The 21,493-nt window shown below is 49.3% G+C and overlaps 1 protein-coding gene across 1 annotated transcript in view; it reads left to right on the forward strand.

The window, feature by feature from the left end:
- Positions 1–21,493, forward strand: part of LOC142214632 (SLAM family member 5-like) — a 54,503-nt gene that overhangs the window by 11,714 nt on the left and 21,296 nt on the right. The window contains exon 2 of the mRNA XM_075283570.1: positions 3,772–4,083. Within this exon, the coding sequence (XP_075139671.1) occupies positions 3,772–4,083 (312 nt within the window). The remainder of the gene's footprint in view (positions 1–3,771; positions 4,084–21,493) is intronic.

Raw genomic sequence — 21,493 nt, forward strand, 5'->3', positions numbered from 1 at the left:
CTCCTGTATATATGGACACTGCACAGTACCACTTCTCTTGTCCTGTATATATAGACACTGCACAGTACCACTTCTCTTGTCCTGTATATATGGACACTGCACAGTACCACTTCTCTTGTCCTGTATATATGGACACTGCACAGTACCACTTCTCCTGTCCTGTATATATGGACACTGCACAGTACCACTTCTCCTGTATATATGGACACTGCACAGTACCACTTCTCCTGTCCTGTATATATGGACACTGCACAGTACCACTTCTCCTGTCCTGTATATATGGACACTGCACAGTACCACTTCTCTTGTCCTGTATATATGGACACTGCACAGTACCACTTCTCTTGTCCTGTATATATAGACACTGCACAGTACCACTTCTCTTGTCCTGTATATATGGACACTGCACAGTACCACTTCTCTTGTCCTGTATATATGGACACTGTACAGTACCACTTCTCTTCTCCTGTATATATGGACACTGCACAGTACCACTTCTCCTGTCCTGTATATATGGACACTGCACAGTACCACTTCTCCTGTCCTGTATATATGGACACTGCACAGTACCACTTCTCCTGTATATATGGACACTGCACAGTACCACTTCTCCTGTCCTGTATATATGGACACTGCACAGTACCACTTCTCCTGTCCTGTATATATGGACACTGCACAGTACCACTTCTCCTGTCCTGTATATACGGACACTGCACAGTACCACTTCACTTGTCCTGTATATATGGACACTGCACAGTACCACTTCTCCTGTCCTGTATATATGGACACTGCACAGTACCACTTCTCCTGTATACAGTCCTATGAAAAAGTTTGGGCACCCCTATTAATCTTAATCATTTTTAGTTCTAAATGGACACAGTAATATTTCAGGATTGAAATGAGGTTTATTGTACTAACAGAAAATGTGCAATATGCATTAAACCAAAATTTGACCGGTGCAAAAGTATGGGCACCCTTATCATTTTATTGATTTGAATTCCCCTAACTACTTTTTACTGACTTACTGAAGCACAAAATTGGTTTTGTAACCTCAGTGAGCTTTGAACTTCATAGCCAGATGTATCCAATCATAAGAAAAGGTATTTAAGGTGGCCAATTGCAAGTTGTTCTCCTATTTGAATCTCCTCTGAAGAGTGGCATCATGGGCTACTCAAAACAACTCTCAAATGATCTGAAAACAAAGATTGTTCAACATAGTTGTTCAGGGGAAGGATACAAAACGTTGTCTCAGAGATTTAACCTGTCAGTTTCCACTGTGAGGAACATAGTAAGGAAATGGAAGACCACAGGGACAGTTCTTGTTAAGCCCAGAAGTGGCAGGCCAAGAAAAATATCAGAAAGACAGAGAAGAAGAATGGTGAGAACAGTCAAGGACAATCCACAGACCACCTCCAAAGAGCTGCAGCATCATCTTGCTGCAGATGGTGTCACTGTGCATCGGTCAACTATACAGCGCACTTTGCACAAATAGAAGCTGTATGGGAGAGTGATGAGAAAGAAGCCGTTTCTGCACGTACGCCACAAATAGAGTTGCCTGAGGTATGAAAAAGCACATTTGGACAAGGCAGCTTCATTTTGGAAACAAAAATTGAGTTGTTTGGTTATAAAAAAAGGCGTTATGCATGGCGTCCAAAAAGAAACAGCATTCCAAGAAAAACACATGCTACCCACTGTAAAATTTGGTGGAGGTTCCATCATGCTTTGGGGCTGTGTGGCCAATGCCGGCATCGGGAATCTTGTTAAAGTTGAGAGTCGCATGGATTCCACTCAGTATCAGCAGATTCTTGAGAATAATGTTCAAGAATCAGTGATGAAGTTGAAGTTACGCCGGGGATGGATATTTCAGCAAGACAATGATCCAAAACACCGCTCCAAATCCTCAGGCATTCATGCAGAGGAACAATTACAATGTTCTGGAATGGCCATCCCAGTCCCCAGACCTGAATATCATTGAACATCTGTGGGATGATTTGAAGCGGGCTGTCCATGCTCGGCGACCATCTAACTTAACTGAACTTGAATTGTTTGTCCAAAATACCTTTATCCAGGATCCAGGAACTGATTAAGAGCTACAGGAAGCGACTAGAGGCTGTTATCTTTGCAAAAGGAGGATCTACTAAATATTAATGTCACTTTTCTGTTGAGGTGCCCATACTTTTGCACTGGTCAAATTTTGGTTTAATGCATATTGCACATTTTCTGTTAGTACAATAAACCTCATTTCAATCCTGAAATATTACTGTGTCCATCAGTTATTAGATATATCAAACTGAAATGGCTGTTATAAACACCAAAATATTTAGAACTAAAAATGATTAAGATTAATAGGGGTGCCCAAACTTTTTCATAGGACTGTATATGGACACTGCACAGTACCACTTCTCCTGTCCTGTATATATGGACACTGCACAGTACCACTTCTCTTCTCCTGTATATACGGACACTGCACAGTACCACTTCTCCTGTCCTGTATATATGGACACTACACAGTACCACTTTTCCTATCCTGTATATATGGACACTGCACAGTACCACTTCTCCTGTGCTGTATATATGGACACTGCACAGTACCACTTCTCCTGTCCTGTATATATGGACACTGCACAGTACCACTTCTCTTGTCCTGTATATATGGACACTGCACAGTACCACTTCTCCTGTCCTGTATATATGGACACTGCACAGTACCATTTCTCTTGTCCTGTATATATGGACACTGCACAGTACCACTTCTCTTGTCCTGTCTATAAGGACATTGCACAGTACCACTTCTCCTGTCCTGTATATATGGACACTGCACAGTACCATTTCTCTTGTCCTGTATATATGAACAGTGCACAGTACCACTTCTCTTGTCCTGTCTATAAGGACATTGCACAGTACCACTTCTCCTGTCCTGTATATATGGACACTGCACAGTACCACTTCTCTTCTCCTGTCTATAAGGACACTGCACAGTACCACTTCTCCTGTCCTGTATATATGGACACTGCACAGTACCATTTCTCTTGTCCTGTATATATGGACACTGCACAGTACCACTTCTCTTCTCCTGTCTATAAGGGCACTGCACAGTACCACTTCTCCTGTCCTGTATATATGGACACTGCACAGTACCACTTCTCCTGTCCTGTATATATGGACACTGCACAGTACCACTTCTCCTGTCCTGTATATATGGACACTGCACAGTACCACTTCTCCTGTCCTGTATATATGGACACTGCACAGTACCACTTCTCCTGTCCTGTATATATAGACACTGCACAGTACCACTTCTCCTGTCCTGTATATATAGACACTGCACAGTACCACTTCTCCTGTCCTGTATATATGGACACTGCACAGTACCACTTCTCCTGTCCTGTATATATGGACACTGCACAGTACCACTTCTCTTGTCCTGTATATATGGACACTGCACAGTACCACTTCTCCTGTCCTGTATATATGGACACTGCACAGTACCACTTCTCTTCTCCTGTATATATAGACACTACACAGTACCACTTCTCCTGTCCTGTATATATGGACACTGCACAGTACCACTTCTCCTGTCCTGTATATATGGACACTGCACAGTACCACTTCTCCTGTCCTGTATATATGGACACTGCACAGTACCACTTCTCTTGTCCTGTATATATGGACACTGCACAGTACCACTTCTCATTCTATATGCTGGAGATGTAAATCTATGTACAGTACAACTTCCAATGATGCATTTCACTATTTTTTTTCTCCTTTTAGACAGTCAGTGTGACAACCTCTGCGGGATGACGGCTGTGGTATATGGGACATACGGTGGCATCATAAGACTACCGGTGGAGAATGCGGGCATAGACGACATCACCTGGATTCACAATAACAATCGCATCGCATCGACTGGGCCACAAAAAACGATCCATGTCACAAGTTTATACAATGGGAAGCTGGAGAGTGACCAGAACGGCTCCTTAGTCATCAAGAATCTGCGACAGGAGGACGAAGGGACGTACGAAGCAAGTATAAAGTTCCAAGATGGGAACATGTGTACAGTGACCTACAAGCTCCGGGTCTACCGTAAGTCATTGCCATATGCCTGAAATGGTTAATCCTGTGTCCTTAACACTTCGCCCCTCCCTAGAGAACATACCGTCATATCTGTAAGACCTAGGGAGGATAAATGAAGTCGCCTTATTTCACAACTAGCCAACATGTTAACCCTCATCTGACCGCTGGCAAATATTATCCAGACTTGTATACAGTGCCAGCCATAGTGTACCCCTCATCTCATACAGTGCCAGTCATAGCGTACCCCTCATCTCATACAGTGCCAGTCATAGTGTACCCCTCATCTCATACAGTGCCAGCCATAGTGTACCCCTCATCTCATACAGTGCCAGTCATAGCGTACCCCTCATCTCATACAGTGCCAGCCATAGTGTACCCCTCATCTCATACAGTGCCAGTCATAGCGTACCCCTCATCTCATACAGTGCCAGTCATAGCGTACCCCTCATCTCATACAGTGCCAGCCATAGTGTACCCTTCATCTCATACAGTGCCAGCCATACTGTACCCCTCATCTCATATAGTGCCAGCCATAGTGTACCCCTCATCTCATACAATGCCAGCCATAGCGTACCCCTCATCTCATACAGTGCCAGCCATAGTGTACCCCTCATCTCATACAGTGCTAGCCATAGTGTACCCCTCATCTCATACAGTACCAGCCATAGTGTACCCTTCATTTCATACAGTGCCGGCCATAGTGTACCCCTCATCTCATACAGTGCCAGCCATAGTGTACCCCTCATCTCATACTGTGCCAGCCATAGTGTACCCTTCATCTCATACAGTGCCAGCCATATGGTACCCCTCATCTCATACTGTGCCAGCCATAGCGTACCCCTCATCTAATACAGTGCCAGCATAGTGTACCCTTCATCTCATACAGTGCCAGCCATAGTGTACCCCTCATCTCATACAGTGCCAGCCATAGTGTACCCCTCATCTCATACAGTGCCAGCCATAGTGTACCCCTCATCTCATACAGTGCCAGCCATAGTGTACCCCTCATCTCATACAGTGCCAGCCATAGGGTACCCCTCATCTCATACTGTGCCAGCCATAGCGTACCCCTCATCTCATACAGTGCCAGCATAGTGTACCCCTCATCTCATACAGTACCAGCCATAGTGTACCCCTCATCTCATACAGTGCCAGCATAGTGTACCCTCATCTCATACTGTGCCAGCATAGCGTACCCCTCATCTCATACAGTGCCAACCATAGTGTACCCCTCATCTCATGCAGTGCCAGCCATAGCATACCCCTCATCTCATACAGTGCCATAGTGTACCCCTCATCTCATACAGTGCCATAGCGTACCCCTCATCTCATACAGTGCCATAGCGTACCCCTCATCTCATACAGTGCCATAGCGTACCCCTCATCTCATACAGTGCCAGCCATAGTGTACCCCTCATCTCATACAGTGCCAGCCATAGTGTACCCCTCATCTCATACAGTGCCAACCATAGTGTACCCCTCATCTCATACAGTGCAAGCCATAGTGTACCCCTCATCTCATACAGTGCCAGCCATAGAGTACCCCTCATCTCATACAATGCCAGCCATAGCGTACCCCTCATCTCATACAGTGCCAGCCATAGTGTACCCCTCATCTCATACAGTGCCAGCCGTAGCGTACCCCTCATCTCATACAGTGCCAGCCGTAGTGTATCCCTCATCTCATACAGTGCCAGCCATAGTGTACCCCTCATCTCATACTGTGCCAGCCATAGTGTACCCTTCTTCTCATACAGTGCTGGCCATAGTGTATCCTTCATCTCATACAGTACCAGCCATAGTGTGCCCCTCATCTCATACAGTGCCAGCCATAGCGTACCCCTCATCTCATACAGTGCCAGCATAGCGTACCCTTCATTTCATACAGTGCCAACCATAGTGTACCCCTCATCTCATACACTGCCAGCCATAGTGTATCCCTCATCTCATACAGTGCCAGCATAGCGTACCCTTCATTTCATACAGTGCCAGCCATAGTGTACTCCTCATCTCATACAGTGCCAGCCATAGTGTACCCCTCATCTCATACTGTGCCAGCCATAGTGTACCCTTCATCTCATACAGTGCCAGCCATAGGGTACCCCTCATCTCATACTGTGCCAGCCATAGCGTAACCCTCATCTCATACAGTGCCAGCCATAGCGTACCCCTCATCTCATACAGTGCCAGCCATAGCGTACCCCTCATCTCATACAATGCCAGCCATAGCGTACCCCTCATCTCATACAGTGCCAGCCATAGTGTACCCCTCATCTCATACAGTGCCAGCCATAGCGTACCCCTCATCTCATACAGTGCCAGCCATAGAGTACCCCTCATCTCATACAGTACCAGCCATAGTGTACCCCTCATCTCATACAGTGGCAGCCATACTGTACCCCTCATCTCATACAATACCAGCCATAGCGTACCCCTCATCTCATACAGTGCCAGCCATAGCGTACCCCTCATCTCATACAGTGCCAGCCATAGCGTACCCTTCTTCTCATACAGTGCTGGCCATAGTGTACCCTTCATCTCATACAGTACCAGCCATAGTGTACCCCTCATCTCATACAGTGCAAGCCATAGTGTACCCCTCATCTCATACAGTGCCAGCCATAGCGTACCCCTCATCTCATACACTGCCAGCCATAGTGTATCCCTCATCTCATACACTGCCAGCATAGCGTACCCTTCATTTCATACAGTGCCAGCCATAGTGTACCCCTCATCTCATACAGTGCCAGCCATAGTGTACCCCTCATCTCATACAGTGCCAGCCATAGTGTACCCCTCATCTCATACTGTGCCAGCCATAGTGTAACCTTCATCTCATACAGTGCCAGCCATAGGGTACCCCTCATCTCATACTGTGCCAGCCATAGCGTACTCCTCATCTCATACAGTGCCAGCACAGTGTACCCCTCATCTCATACAGTGCCAGCCATAGCGTACCCCTCATCTCATACAGTGCCAGCCATAGTGTACCCCTCTTCTCATACAGTACCAGCCATAGTGTACCCCTCATCTCATACAGTGGCAGCCATACTGTACCCCTCATCTCATACAATGCCAGCCATAGCGTACCCCTCATCTCATACAGTGCCAGCCATAGCGTACCCCTCATCTCATACAGTGCCAGCCATAGCGTACCTCTCATCTCATACAGTGCCAGCCATAGTGTACCCCTCATCTCATACAGTGTCAGCCATAGCGTACCCCTCATCTCATACAGTGCCAGCCATAGCGTACCCCTTATCTCATACTGTGCCAGCCATAGTGTACCCCTCATCTCATACAGTGCTAGCATAGTGTACCCCTCATCTCATACAGTGCCAGCCATAGCGTACCCCTCATCTCATACAATGCCAGCCATAGCGTACCCCTCATCTCATACAGTGCCAGCCATAGTGTACCCCTCATCTCATACAGTGCCAGCCGTAGCGTACCCCTCATCTCATACAGTGCCAGCCATAGAGTACCCCTCATCTCATACAGTACCAGCCATAGTGTACCCCTCATCTCATACAGTGGCAGCCATACTGTACCCCTCATCTCATACAATACCAGCCATAGCGTACCCCTCATCTCATACAGTGCCAGCCATAGCGTACCCCTCATCTCATACAGTGCCAGCCATAGCGTACCCTTCTTCTCATACAGTGCTGGCCATAGTGTACCCTTCATCTCATACAGTACCAGCCATAGTGTATCCCTCATCTCATACAGTGCAAGCCATAGTGTACCCCTCATCTCATACAGTGCCAGCCATAGCGTACCCCTCATCTCATACACTGCCAGCCATAGTGTATCCCTCATCTCATACACTGCCAGCATAGCGTACCCCTCATCTCATACAGTGCCAGCCATAGTGTACCCTTCATCTCATACAGTACCAGCCATAGTGTACCCCTCATCTCATACAGTGCCAGCCATAGTGTACCCCTCATCTCATACAGTGCCAGCCATAGTGTACCCCTCATCTCATACTGTGCCAGCCATAGTGTAACCTTCATCTCATACAGTGCCAGCCATAGGGTACCCCTCATCTCATACTGTGCCAGCCATAGCGTACCCCTCATCTCATACAGTGCCAGCACAGTGTACCCCTCATCTCATACAGTGCCAGCCATAGCGTACCCCTCATATCATACAGTGCCAGCCATAGTGTACCCCTCATCTCATACAGTACCAGCCATAGTGTACCCCTCATCTCATACAGTGGCAGCCATACTGTACCCCTCATCTCATACAATGCCAGCCATAGCGTACCCCTCATCTCATACAGTGCCAGCCATAGCGTACCCCTCATCTCATACAGTGCCAGCCATAGCGTACCTCTCATCTCATACAGTGCCAGCCATAGTGTACCCCTCATCTCATACAGTGTCAGCCATAGCGTACCCCTCATCTCATACAGTGCCAGCCATAGCGTACCCCTTATCTCATACTGTGCCAGCCATAGTGTACCCCTCATCTCATACAGTGCTAGCATAGTGTACCCCTCATCTCATACAGTGCCAGCCATAGCGTACCCCTCATCTCATACAGTGCCGGCCATAGTGTTCCCCTCATCTCATACAGTGCCAGCCATAGTGTACCCCTCATCTCATACTGTGCCAGCCATAGTGTACCCTTCATCTCATACAGTGCCAGCCATAGGGTACCCCTCATCTCATACTGTGCCAGCCATAGCGTACCCCTCATCTCATACTGTGCCAGCCATAGTGTACCCTTCATTTCATACAGTGCCGGCCATAGTGTTCCCCTCATCTCATACAGTGCCAGCCATAGTGTACCCCTCATCTCATACAGTGCCAGCCATAGTGTACCCCTCATCTCATACTGTGCCAGCCATAGTGTACCCTTCATCTCATACAGTGCCAGCCATAGGGTACCCCTCATCTCATACTGTGCCAGCCATAGCGTACCCCTAATCTCATACAGTGCCAGCATAGTGTACCCTTCATCTCATACAGTGCCAGCCATAGTGTACTACTCATCTCATACAGTGCCAGCCATAGCGTACCCCTCATCTCATACAGTGCCAGCCATAGTGTACCCCTCATCTCATACAGTGCCATAGCGTACCCCTCATCTCATACAGTGCCATAGCGTACCCCTCATCTCATACAGTGCCAGCCATAGGGTACCCCTCATCTCATACAGTTCCAGCCATAGTGTACCCCTCATCTCATACAGTGCCAGCCATAGTGTACCCCTCATCTCATACAGTGCCAACCATAGTGTACCCCTCATCTCATACAGTGCAAGCCATAGTGTACCCCTCATCTCATACAGTGCCAGCCATAGCGTACCCCTCATCTCATACAATGCCAGCCATAGCGTACCCCTCATCTCATACAGTGCCAGCCATAGTGTACCCCTCATCTCATACAGTGCCAGCCATAGCGTACCCCTCATCTCATACAGTGCCGGCCATAGTGTATCCCTCATCTCATACAGTGCCAGCCATAGTGTACCCTTCTTCTCATACAGTGCTGTCCATAGTGTACCCTTCATCTCATACAGTACCAGCCATAGTGTACCCCTCATCTCATACAGTGCCAGCCATAGTGTACCCCTCATCTCATACAGTGCCAGCCATAGCGTACCCCTCATCTCATACAGTGCCAGCCATAGTGTACCCCTCATCTCATACAGTGCCAGCCATAGTGTACCCCTCATCTCATACAGTGCCAGCCATAGGGTACCCCTCATCTCATACTGTGCCAGTCATAGCGTACCCCTCATCTCATACAGTACCAGCCATAGTGTACCCCTCATCTCATACAGTGCCAGCATAGTGTACCCCTCATCTCATACAGTGCCAGCCATAGCGTACCCCTCATCTCATACAGTGCCAGCATAGCGTACCCCTCATCTCATACAGTGCCAACCATAGTGTACCCCTCATCTCATGCAGTGCCAGCCATAGCATACCCCTCATCTCATACAGTGCCATAGTGTACCCCTTATCTCATACAATGCCATAGTGTACCCCTCCTCTCATACAGTGCCATAGCGTACCCCTCATCTCATACAGTGCCATAGCGTACCCCTCATCTCATACAGTGCCAGCCATAGCGTACCCCTCATCTCATACAGTGCCAGCCATAGTGTACCCCTCATCTCATACAGTGCCAGCCATAGTGTACCCCTCATCTCATACAGTGCCAACCATAGTGTACCCCTCATCTCATACAGTGCAAGCCATAGTGTACCCCTCATCTCATACAGTGCCAGCATAGCGTACCCCTCATCTCATACAGTACCAGCCATAGTGTACCCCTCATCTCATACAGTGCCAGCATAGTGTACCCCTCATCTCATACAGTGCCAGCCATAGCGTACCCCTCATCTCATACAGTGCCAGCATAGCGTACCCCTCATCTCATACAGTGCCAACCATAGTGTACCCCTCATCTCATGCAGTGCCAGCCATAGCATACCCCTCATCTCATACAGTGCCATAGTGTACCCCTCCTCTCATACAGTGCCATAGCGTACCCCTCATCTCATACAGTGCCATAGCGTACCCCTCATCTCATACAGTGCCAGCCATAGCGTACCCCTCATCTCATACAGTGCCAGCCATAGTGTACCCCTCATCTCATACAGTGCCAGCCATAGTGTACCCCTCATCTCATACAGTGCCAGCCATAGGGTACCCCTCATCTCATACTGTGCCAGCCATAGCGTACACCTCATCTCATACAGTGCTGTCCATAGTGTACCCTTCATCTCATACAGTACCAGCCATAGTGTACCCCTCATCTCATACAGTGCCAGCATAGTGTACCCCTCATCTCATACAGTGCCAGCCATAGCGTACCCCTCATCTCATACAGTGCCAGCCATAGTGTACCCCTCATCTCATACAGTGCCAGCCATAGTGTACCCCTCATCTCATACAGTGCCAGCCATAGGGTACCCCTCATCTCATACTGTGCCAGCCATAGCGTACACCTCATCTCATACAGTGCCAGCATAGCGTACCCCTCATCTCATACAGTACCAGCCATAGTGTACCCCTCATCTCATACAGTGCCAGCATAGTGTACCCCTCATCTCATACAGTGCCAGCCATAGCGTACCCCTCATCTCATACAGTGCCAGCATAGCGTACCCCTCATCTCATACAGTGCCAACCATAGTGTACCCCTCATCTCATGCAGTGCCAGCCATAGCATACCCCTCATCTCATACAGTGCCATAGTGTACCCCTTATCTCATACAATGCCATAGTGTACCCCTCCTCTCATACAGTGCCATAGCGTACCCCTCATCTCATACAGTGCCATAGCGTACCCCTCATCTCATACAGTGCCAGCCATAGCGTACCCCTCATCTCATACAGTGCCAGCCATAGTGTACCCCTCATCTCATACAGTGCCAGCCATAGTGTACCCCTCATCTCATACAGTGCCAGCCATAGGGTACCCCTCATCTCATACTGTGCCAGCCATAGCGTACACCTCATCTCATACAGTGCCAGCATAGCGTACCCCTCATCTCATACAGTACCAGCCATAGTGTACCCCTCATCTCATACAGTGCCAGCATAGTGTACCCCTCATCTCATACAGTGCCAGCCATAGCGTACCCCTCATCTCATACAGTGCCAGCATAGCGTACCCCTCATCTCATACAGTGCCAACCATAGTGTACCCCTCATCTCATGCAGTGCCAGCCATAGCATACCCCTCATCTCATACAGTGCCATAGTGTACCCCTTATCTCATACAATGCCATAGTGTACCCCTCCTCTCATACAGTGCCATAGCGTACCCCTCATCTCATACAGTGCCAAAGCGTACCCCTCATCTCATACAGTGCCAGCCATAGCGTACCCCTCATCTCATACAGTGCCAGCCATAGTGTACCCCTCATCTCATACAGTGCCAGCCATAGTGTACCCCTCATCTCATACAGTGCCAACCATAGTGTACCCCTCATCTCATACAGTGCAAGCCATAGTGTACCCCTCATCTCATACAGTGCCAGCCATAGCGTACCCCTCATCTCATACAATGCCAGCCATAGCGTACCCCTCATCTCATACAGTGCCAGCCATAGTGTACCCCTCATCTCATACAGTGCCAGCCATAGCGTACCCCTCATCTCATACAGTGCCGGCCATAGTGTATCCCTCATCTCATACAGTGCCAGCCATAGTGTACCCTTCTTCTCATACAGTGCTGTCCATAGTGTACCCTTCATCTCATACAGTACCAGCCATAGTGTACCCCTCATCTCATACAGTGCCAGCCATAGTGTACCCCTCATCTCATACAGTGCCAGCCATAGCGTACCCCTCATCTCATACAGCGCCAGCCATAGTGTACCCCTCATCTCATACAGTGCCAGCCATAGTGTACCCCTCATCTCATACAGTGCCAGCCATAGGGTACCCCTCATCTCATACTGTGCCAGCCATAGCGTACACCTCATCTCATACAGTGCCAGCATAGCGTACCCCTCATCTCATACAGTACCAGCCATAGTGTACCCCTCATCTCATACAGTGCCAGCATAGTGTACCCCTCATCTCATACAGTGCCAGCCATAGCGTACCCCTCATCTCATACAGTGCCAGCATAGCGTACCCCTCATCTCATACAGTGCCAACCATAGTGTACCCCTCATCTCATGCAGTGCCAGCCATAGCATACCCCTCATCTCATACAGTGCCATAGTGTACCCCTTATCTCATACAATGCCATAGTGTACCCCTCCTCTCATACAGTGCCATAGCGTACCCCTCATCTCATACAGTGCCATAGCGTACCCCTCATCTCATACAGTGCCAGCCATAGCGTACCCCTCATCTCATACAGTGCCAGCCATAGTGTACCCCTCATCTCATACAGTGCCAGCCATAGTGTACCCCTCATCTCATACAGTGCCAGCCATAGGGTACCCCTCATCTCATACTGTGCCAGCCATAGCGTACACCTCATCTCATACAGTGCCAGCATAGCGTACCCCTCATCTCATACAGTACCAGCCATAGTGTACCCCTCATCTCATACAGTGCCAGCATAGTGTACCCCTCATCTCATACAGTGCCAGCCATAGCGTACCCCTCATCTCATACAGTGCCAGCATAGCGTACCCCTCATCTCATACAGTGCCAACCATAGTGTACCCCTCATCTCATGCAGTGCCAGCCATAGCATACCCCTCATCTCATACAGTGCCATAGTGTACCCCTTATCTCATACAATGCCATAGTGTACCCCTCCTCTCATACAGTGCCATAGCGTACCCCTCATCTCATACAGTGCCATAGCGTACCCCTCATCTCATACAGTGCCAGCCATAGGGTACCCCTCATCTCATACAGTTCCAGCCATAGTGTACCCCTCATCTCATACAGTGCCAGCCATAGTGTACCCCTCATCTCATACAGTGCCAACCATAGTGTACCCCTCATCTCATACAGTGCAAGCCATAGTGTACCCCTCATCTCATACAGTGCCAGCCATAGCGTACCCCTCATCTCATACAATGCCAGCCATAGCGTACCCCTCATCTCATACAGTGCCAGCCATAGTGTACCCCTCATCTCATACAGTGCCAGCCATAGCGTACCCCTCATCTCATACAGTGCCGGCCATAGTGTATCCCTCATCTCATACAGTGCCGGCCATAGTGTACCCTTCTTCTCATACAGTGCTGTCCATAGTGTACCCTTCATCTCATACAGTACCAGCCATAGTGTACCCCTCATCTCATACAGTGCAAGCCATAGTGTACCCCTCATCTCATACAGTGCCAGCCATAGCGTACCCCTCATCTCATACTCTGCCAGCCATAGTGTATCCCTCATCTCATACAGTGCCAGCATAGCGTACCCTTCATTTCATACAGTGCCAGCCATAGTGTACCCTTCATCTCATACAGTGCCAGCCATAGTGTACCCCTCATCTCATACAGTGCCAGCATAGCGTACCCTTCATTTCATACAGTGCCAGCCATAGTGTACCCTTCATCTCATACAGTGCCAACCATAGTGTACCCCTCATCTCATACAATGCCAGCCATAGTGTACCCTTCATCTCATACAGTGCCAGCCATAGTGTACCCCTCATCTCATACAGTGCCAGCCATAGTGTACCCCTCATCTCATACTGTGCCAGCCATAGTGTACCCCTCATCTCATACAGTGCCAGCCATAGCGTACCCCTCATCTCATACAGTGCCAGCATAGTGTACCCTTCATCTCATACAGTGCCAGCCATAGCGTACCCCTCATCTCATACAGTGCCAGCCATAGTGTACCCCTCATCTCATACAGTGCCAGCATAATGTACCCTTCACCTCATACAGTGCCAGCCATAGCGTACCCCTCATCTCATACAATGCCAGCATAGTGTACCCTTCACCTCTCACAGTGCCAGCCATAGCGTACCCCTCATCTCATACTGTGCCAGCCATAGTGTACCCTTCATCTCATACAGTGCCAGCCATAGTGTACCCCTCATCTCATACAGTGCCATAGCGTACCCCTCATCTCATACAGTTCCAACCATAGTGTACCCCTCATCTCATACAGTGCCATAGCGTACCCTTCACCTCATACAGTGCCAGCCATAGCGTACCCCTCATCTCATACAGTGCCAGCATAGTGTACCCTTCACCTCATACAGTGCCAGCCATAGCGTACCCCTCATCTCATACTGTGCCAGCCATAGTGTACCCTTCATCTCATACAGTGCCAGCCATAGTGTACCCCTCATCTCATACAGTGCCATAGAGTACCCCTCATCTCATACAGTTCCAACCATAGTGTACCCCTCATCTCATACAGTGCCATAGCGTACCCCTCATCTCATACAGTGCCAGCCATAGTGTACCCCTCATCTCATACAGTGCCAGCCATAGTGTACTCCTCATCTCATACAGTGCCAGCCATAGTGTACCCCTCATCTCATACAGTGCCAGCATAGTGTACCCTTCACCTCATACAGTGCCAGCCATAGCGTACCCCTCATCTCATACTGTGCCAGCCATAGTGTACCCTTCATCTCATACAGTGCCAGCCATAGTGTACCCCTCATCTCATACAGTGCCATAGCGTACCCCTCATCTCATACAGTTCCAACCATAGTGTACCCCTCATCTCATACAGTGCCATAGCGTACCCCTCATCTCATACAGTTCCAACCATAGTGTACCCCTCGTCTCATACAGTGCCAGCCATAGTGTACCCCTCATCTCATACAGTGCCAGCCATAGTGTACCCCTCATCTCATACTGTGCCAGCCATAGTGTACCCTTAATCTCATACAGTGACAGCATAGCGTACCCCTCATCTCATACAGTGACAGCATAGCGTACCCCTCATCTCATACAGTGCCAGCCATAGTGTACCCCTCATCTCATACAGTGCCAGCATAGTGTACCCCTCATCTCATACAGTGCCAGCCATAGCGTACCTCTCATCTCATACAGTGCCAGCCATAGCGTACCCCTCATCTCCTGCAATGCCAGCCATAGCGTACCCCTCATGTCATGCAATGCCAGCCATAGTGTACCCCTCATCTCATACAGTGCGTGCCATAGTGTACCCCTCATCTCATACAGTGCCAGCCATAGTGTACCCCTCATCTCATACAGTGCCAGCATAGTGTACCCCTCATCTCATACAGTGCCAGCCATAGCGTACCTCTCATCTCATACAGTGCCAGCCATAGCGTACCCCTCATCTCATGCAATGCCAGCCATAGTGTACCCCTCATCTCATACAGTGCCAGCCATAGCGTACCTCTCATCTCATACAGTGCCAGCCATAGCGTACCCCTCATCTCATGCAATGCCAGCCATAGTGTACCCCTCATCTCATACAGTGCGTGCCATAGTGTACCCCTCATCTCATACAGTGCCATAGCGTACCCCTCATCTCATACAGTGCCAGCCATAGGGTACCCCTCATCTCATACTGTGCCAGCCATAGTGTACCCCTCATCTCATACAGTGCCAGTCATAGTGTACCCCTCATCTCATACAGTGCCAACCATAGTGTACTCCTTATCTCATACAGTGCCAACCATAGTGTACCCCTCATCTCATACAGTGCCAACCATAGTGTACCCCTCATCTCATACAGTGCCAGCCATAGTGTACCCCTCATCTCATACTGTGCCAGCCATAGTGTACCCTTCATCTCATACAGTGCCAGCCATATGGTACCCCTCATCTCATACTGTGCCAGCCATAGCGTACCCCTCATCTAATACAGTGCCAGCATAGTGTACCCTTCATCTCATACAGTGCCAGCCATAGTGTACCCCTCATCTCATACAGTGCCAGCCATAGTGTACCCCTCATCTCATACAGTGCCAGCCATAGTGTACCCCTCATCGCATACAGTGCCAGCCATAGTGTACCCATCATCTCATACAGTGCCAGCCATAGGGTACCCCTCATCTCATACTGTGCCAGCCATAGCGTACCCCTCATCTCATACAGTGCCAGCATAGTGTACCCCTCATCTCATACAGTACCAGCCATAGTGTACCCCTCATCTCATACAGTGCCAGCATAGTGTACCCCTCATCTCATACTGTGCCAGCCATAGCGTACCCCTCATCTCATACAGTGCCAGCATAGCGTACCCCTCATCTCATACAGTGCCAACCATAGTGTACCCCTCATCTCATACAGTGCCAGCATAGCGTACCCCTCATCTCATACAGTGCCAACCATAGCGTACCCCTCATCTCATACAGTGCCAACCATAGTGTACCCCTCATCTCATACAGTGCCATAGTGTACCCCTCATCTCATACAGTGCCATAGCGTACCCCTCATCTCATACAGTGCCATAGCGTACCCCTCATCTCATACTGTGCCATAGCGTACCCCTCATCTCATACAGTGCCAGCCATAGTGTATCCCTCATCTCATACAGTGCCAGCCATAGTGTACCCCTCATCTCATACTGTGCCAGCCATAGTGTACCCCTCATCTCATACAGTGCTGGCCATAGTGTATCCTTCATCTCATACAGTACCAGCCATAGTGTACCCCTCATCTCATACAGTGCCAGCCATAGCGTACCCCTCATCTCATACAGTGCCAGCCATAGCGTACCCCTCATCTCATACACTGCCAGCCATAGTGTATCCCTCATCTCATACAGTGCCAGCATAGCGTACCCTTCATTTCATACAGTGCCAGCCATAGTGTACCCCTCATCTCATACACTGCCAGCCATAGTGTATCCCTCATCTCATACAGTGCCAGCATAGCGTACCCTTCATCTCATACAGTGCCAGCCATAGCGTACCCCTCATCTCATACACTGCCAGCCATAGTGTATCCCTCATCTCATACAGTGCCAGCATAGCGTACCCTTCATTTCATACAGTGCCAACCATAGTGTACCCCTCATCTCATACACTGCCAGCCATAGTGTATCCCTCATCTCATACAGTGCCAGCATAGCGTACCCTTCATTTCATACAGTGCCAGCCATAGTGTACTCCTCATCTCATACAGTGCCAGCCATAGTGTACCCCTCATCTCATACTGTGCCAGCCATAGTGTACCCTTCATCTCATACAGTGCGTGCCATAGGGTACCCCTCATCTCATACTGTGCCAGCCATAGCGTACCCCTCATCTCATACAGTGCCAGCCATAGTGTACCCCTCATCTCATACAGTGCCAGCCGTAGCGTACCCCTCATCTCATACAGTGCCAGCCATAGTGTACCCCTCATCTCATACAGTACCAGCCGTAGTGTACCCCTCATCTCATACAGTGGCAGCCATACTGTACCCCTCATCTCATACAATGCCAGCCATAGCGTACCCCTCATCTCATACAGTGCCAGCCATAGCGTACCCCTCATCTCATACAGTGCCAGCCATAGCGTACCCTTCTTCTCATACAGTGCTGGCCATAGTGTACCCTTCATCTCATACAGTACCGGCCATAGTGTACCCCTCATCTCATACAGTGCAAGCCATAGTGTACCCCTCATCTCATACAGTGCCAGCCATAGCGTACCCCTCATCTCATACACTGCCAGCCATAGTGTATCCCTCATCTCATACACTGCCAGCATAGCGTACCCTTCATTTCATACAGTGCCAGCCATAGTGTACCCCTCATCTCATACAGTGCCAGCCATAGTGTACCCCTCATCTCATACAGTGCCAGCCATAGTGTACCCCTCATCTCATACAATGCCAGCCATTGTGTACCCCTCATCTCATACAGTGCCAGCCATAGTGTACCCCTCATCTCATACTGTGCCAGCCATAGTGTACCCCTCATCTCATACAGTGCCAGCATAGTGTACCCCTCATCTTATACAGTGCCAGCCATAGCGTACCCCTCATCTCATACAGTGCCAGCCATAGTGTACTACTCATCTCATACAGTGCCAGCCATAGCATACCCCTCATCTCATACAGTGCCAGCCATAGTGTACCCCTCATCTCATACAGTGCCAGCCATAGTGTACCCCTCATCTCATACAGTGCCAGCCATAGTGTACCCCTCATCTCATACAGTGCCATAGCGTACCCCTCATCTCATACAGTGCCATAGCGTACCCCTCATCTCATACAGTGCCAGCCATAGGGTACCCCTCATCTCATACAGTTCCAGCCATAGTGTACCCCTCATCTCATACAGTTCCAGCCATAGTGTACCCCTCATCTCATACAGTGCCAGCCATAGTGTACCCCTCATCTCATACAGTGCCAGCCATAGTGTACCCCTCATCTCATACAGTGCCAGCCATAGCGTACCCCTCATCTCATACACTGCCAGCCATAGTGTATCCCTCATCTCATACAGTGCCAGCATAGCGTACCCTTCATTTCATACAGTGCCAGCCATAGTGTACCCTTCATTTCATACAGTGCCAGCCATAGTGTACCCCTCATCTCATACAGTGCCAGCATAGCGTACCCTTCATTTCATACAGTGCCAGCCATAGTGTACCCTTCATCTCATACAGTGCCAGCCATAGTGTACCCCTCATCTCATACAATGCCAGCCATAGTGTACCCTTCATCTCATACAGTGCCAGCCATAGTGTACCCCTCATCTCATACAGTGCCAGCCATAGTGTACCCCTCATCTCATACTGTGCCAGCCATAGTGTACCCCTCATCTCATACAGTGCCAGCCATAGCGTACCCCTCATCTCATACAGTGCCAGCATAGTGTACCCCTCATCTCATACAGTGCCAGCCATAGCGTACCCCTTATCTCATACAGTGCCAGCATAATGTACCCTTCACCTCATACAGTGCCAGCCATAGCGTACCCCTCATCTCATACAGTGCCAGCATAGTGTACCCTTCACCTCATACAGTGCCAGCCATAGCGTACCCCTCATCTCATACTGTGCCAGCCATAGTGTACCCTTCATCTCATACAGTGCCAGCCATAGTGTACCCCTCATCTCATACAGTGCCATAGCGTACCCCTCATCTCATACAGTTCCAACCATAGTGTACCCCTCATCTCATACAGTGCCATAGCGTACCCTTCACCTCATACAGTGCCAGCCATAGCGTACCCCTCATCTCATACAGTGCCAGCATAGTGTACCCTTCACCTCATACAGTGCCAGCCATAGCGTACCCCTCATCTCATACTGTGCCAGCCATAGTGTACCCTTCATCTCATACAGTGCCATAGCGTACCCCTCATCTCATACAGTTCCAACCATAGTGTACCCCTCATCTCATACAGTGCCATAGCGTACCCTTCACCTCATACAGTGCCAGCCATAGCGTACCCCTCATCTCATACAGTGCCAGCATAGTGTACCCTTCACCTCATACAGTTGCAGCCATAGCGTACCCCTCATCTCATACTGTGCCAGCCATAGTGTACCCCTCATCTCATACAGTGCCATAGCGTACCCCTCATCTCATACAGTTCCAACCATAGTGTACCCCTCATCTCATACAGTGCCATAGCGTACCCCTCATCTCATACAGTGCCAGCCATAGTGTACCCCTCATCTCATACAGTGCCAGCCATAGTGTACTCCTCATCTCATACAGTGCCAGCCATAGTGTACCCCTCATCTCATACAGTGCCAGCATAGTGTACCCCTCATCTCATACAGTGCCAGCATAGCGTACCCTTCACCTCATACAGTGCCAGCCATAGCGTACCCCTCATCTCATACTGTGCCAGCCATAGTGTACCCTTCATCTCATACAGTGCCAGCCATAGTGTACCCCTCATCTCATACAGTGCCATAGCGTACCCCTCATCTCATACAGTTCCAACCATAGTGTACCCCTCATCTCATACAGTGCCATAGCGTACCCCTCATCTCATACAGTTCCAACCATAGTGTACCCCTCATCTCATACAGTGCCAGCCATAGTGTACCTCTCATCTCATACAGTGCCAGCCATAGTGTACCCCTCATCTCATACAGTGCCAGCCATAGTGTACCTCTCATCTCATACAGTGCCAGCCATAGTGTACCCCTCATCTCATACAGTGCCAGCCATAGTGTACCCCTCATCTCATACTGTGTCAGCCATAGTGTACCCTTAATCTCATACAGTGACAGCATAGCGTACCCCTCATCTCATACAGTGCCAGTCATAGTGTACCCCTCATCTCATACAGTGCCAGCATAGTGTACCCCTCATCTCATACAGTGCCAGCCATAACGTACCTCTCATCTCATACAGTGCCAGCCATAGCGTACCCCTCATCTCATGCAATGCCAGCCATAGTGTACCCCTCATCTCATACAGTGCCAGCCATAGCGTACCTCTCATCTCATACAGTGCCAGCCATAGCGTACCCCTCATCTCATGCAATGCCAGCCATAGCGTACCCCTCATCTCATACAGTTCCAACCATAGTGTACCCCTCATCTCATACAGTGCCAGCCATAGCGTACCCCTCATCTCATACAGTGCCAGCATAGTGTACCCTTCACCTCATACAGTTGCAGCCATAGCGTACCCCTCATCTCATACTGTGCCAGCCATAGTGTACCCCTCATCTCATACAGTGCCATAGCGTACCCCTCATCTCATACAGTTCCAACCATAGTGTACCCCTCATCTCATACAGTGCCATAGCGTACCCCTCATCTCATACAGTTCCAGCCATAGTGTACCCCTCATCTCATACAGTGCCAGCCATAGTGTACTCCTCATCTCATACAGTGCCAGCCATAGTGTACCCCTCATCTCATACAGTTCCAGCATAGTGTACCCCTCATCTCATACAGTGCCAGCATAGCGTACCCTTCACCTCATACAGTGCCAGCCATAGCGTACCCTTCATCTCATACTGTGCCAGCCATAGTGTACCCTTCATCTCATACAGTGCCAGCCATAGTGTACCCCTCATCTCATACAGTGCCATAGCGTACCCCTCATCTCATACAGTTCCAACCATAGTGT

Source organism: Leptodactylus fuscus, chromosome 7 (assembly GCF_031893055.1).
Source record: "Leptodactylus fuscus isolate aLepFus1 chromosome 7, aLepFus1.hap2, whole genome shotgun sequence".
NCBI classification, from domain to species: domain Eukaryota; kingdom Metazoa; phylum Chordata; class Amphibia; order Anura; family Leptodactylidae; genus Leptodactylus; species Leptodactylus fuscus.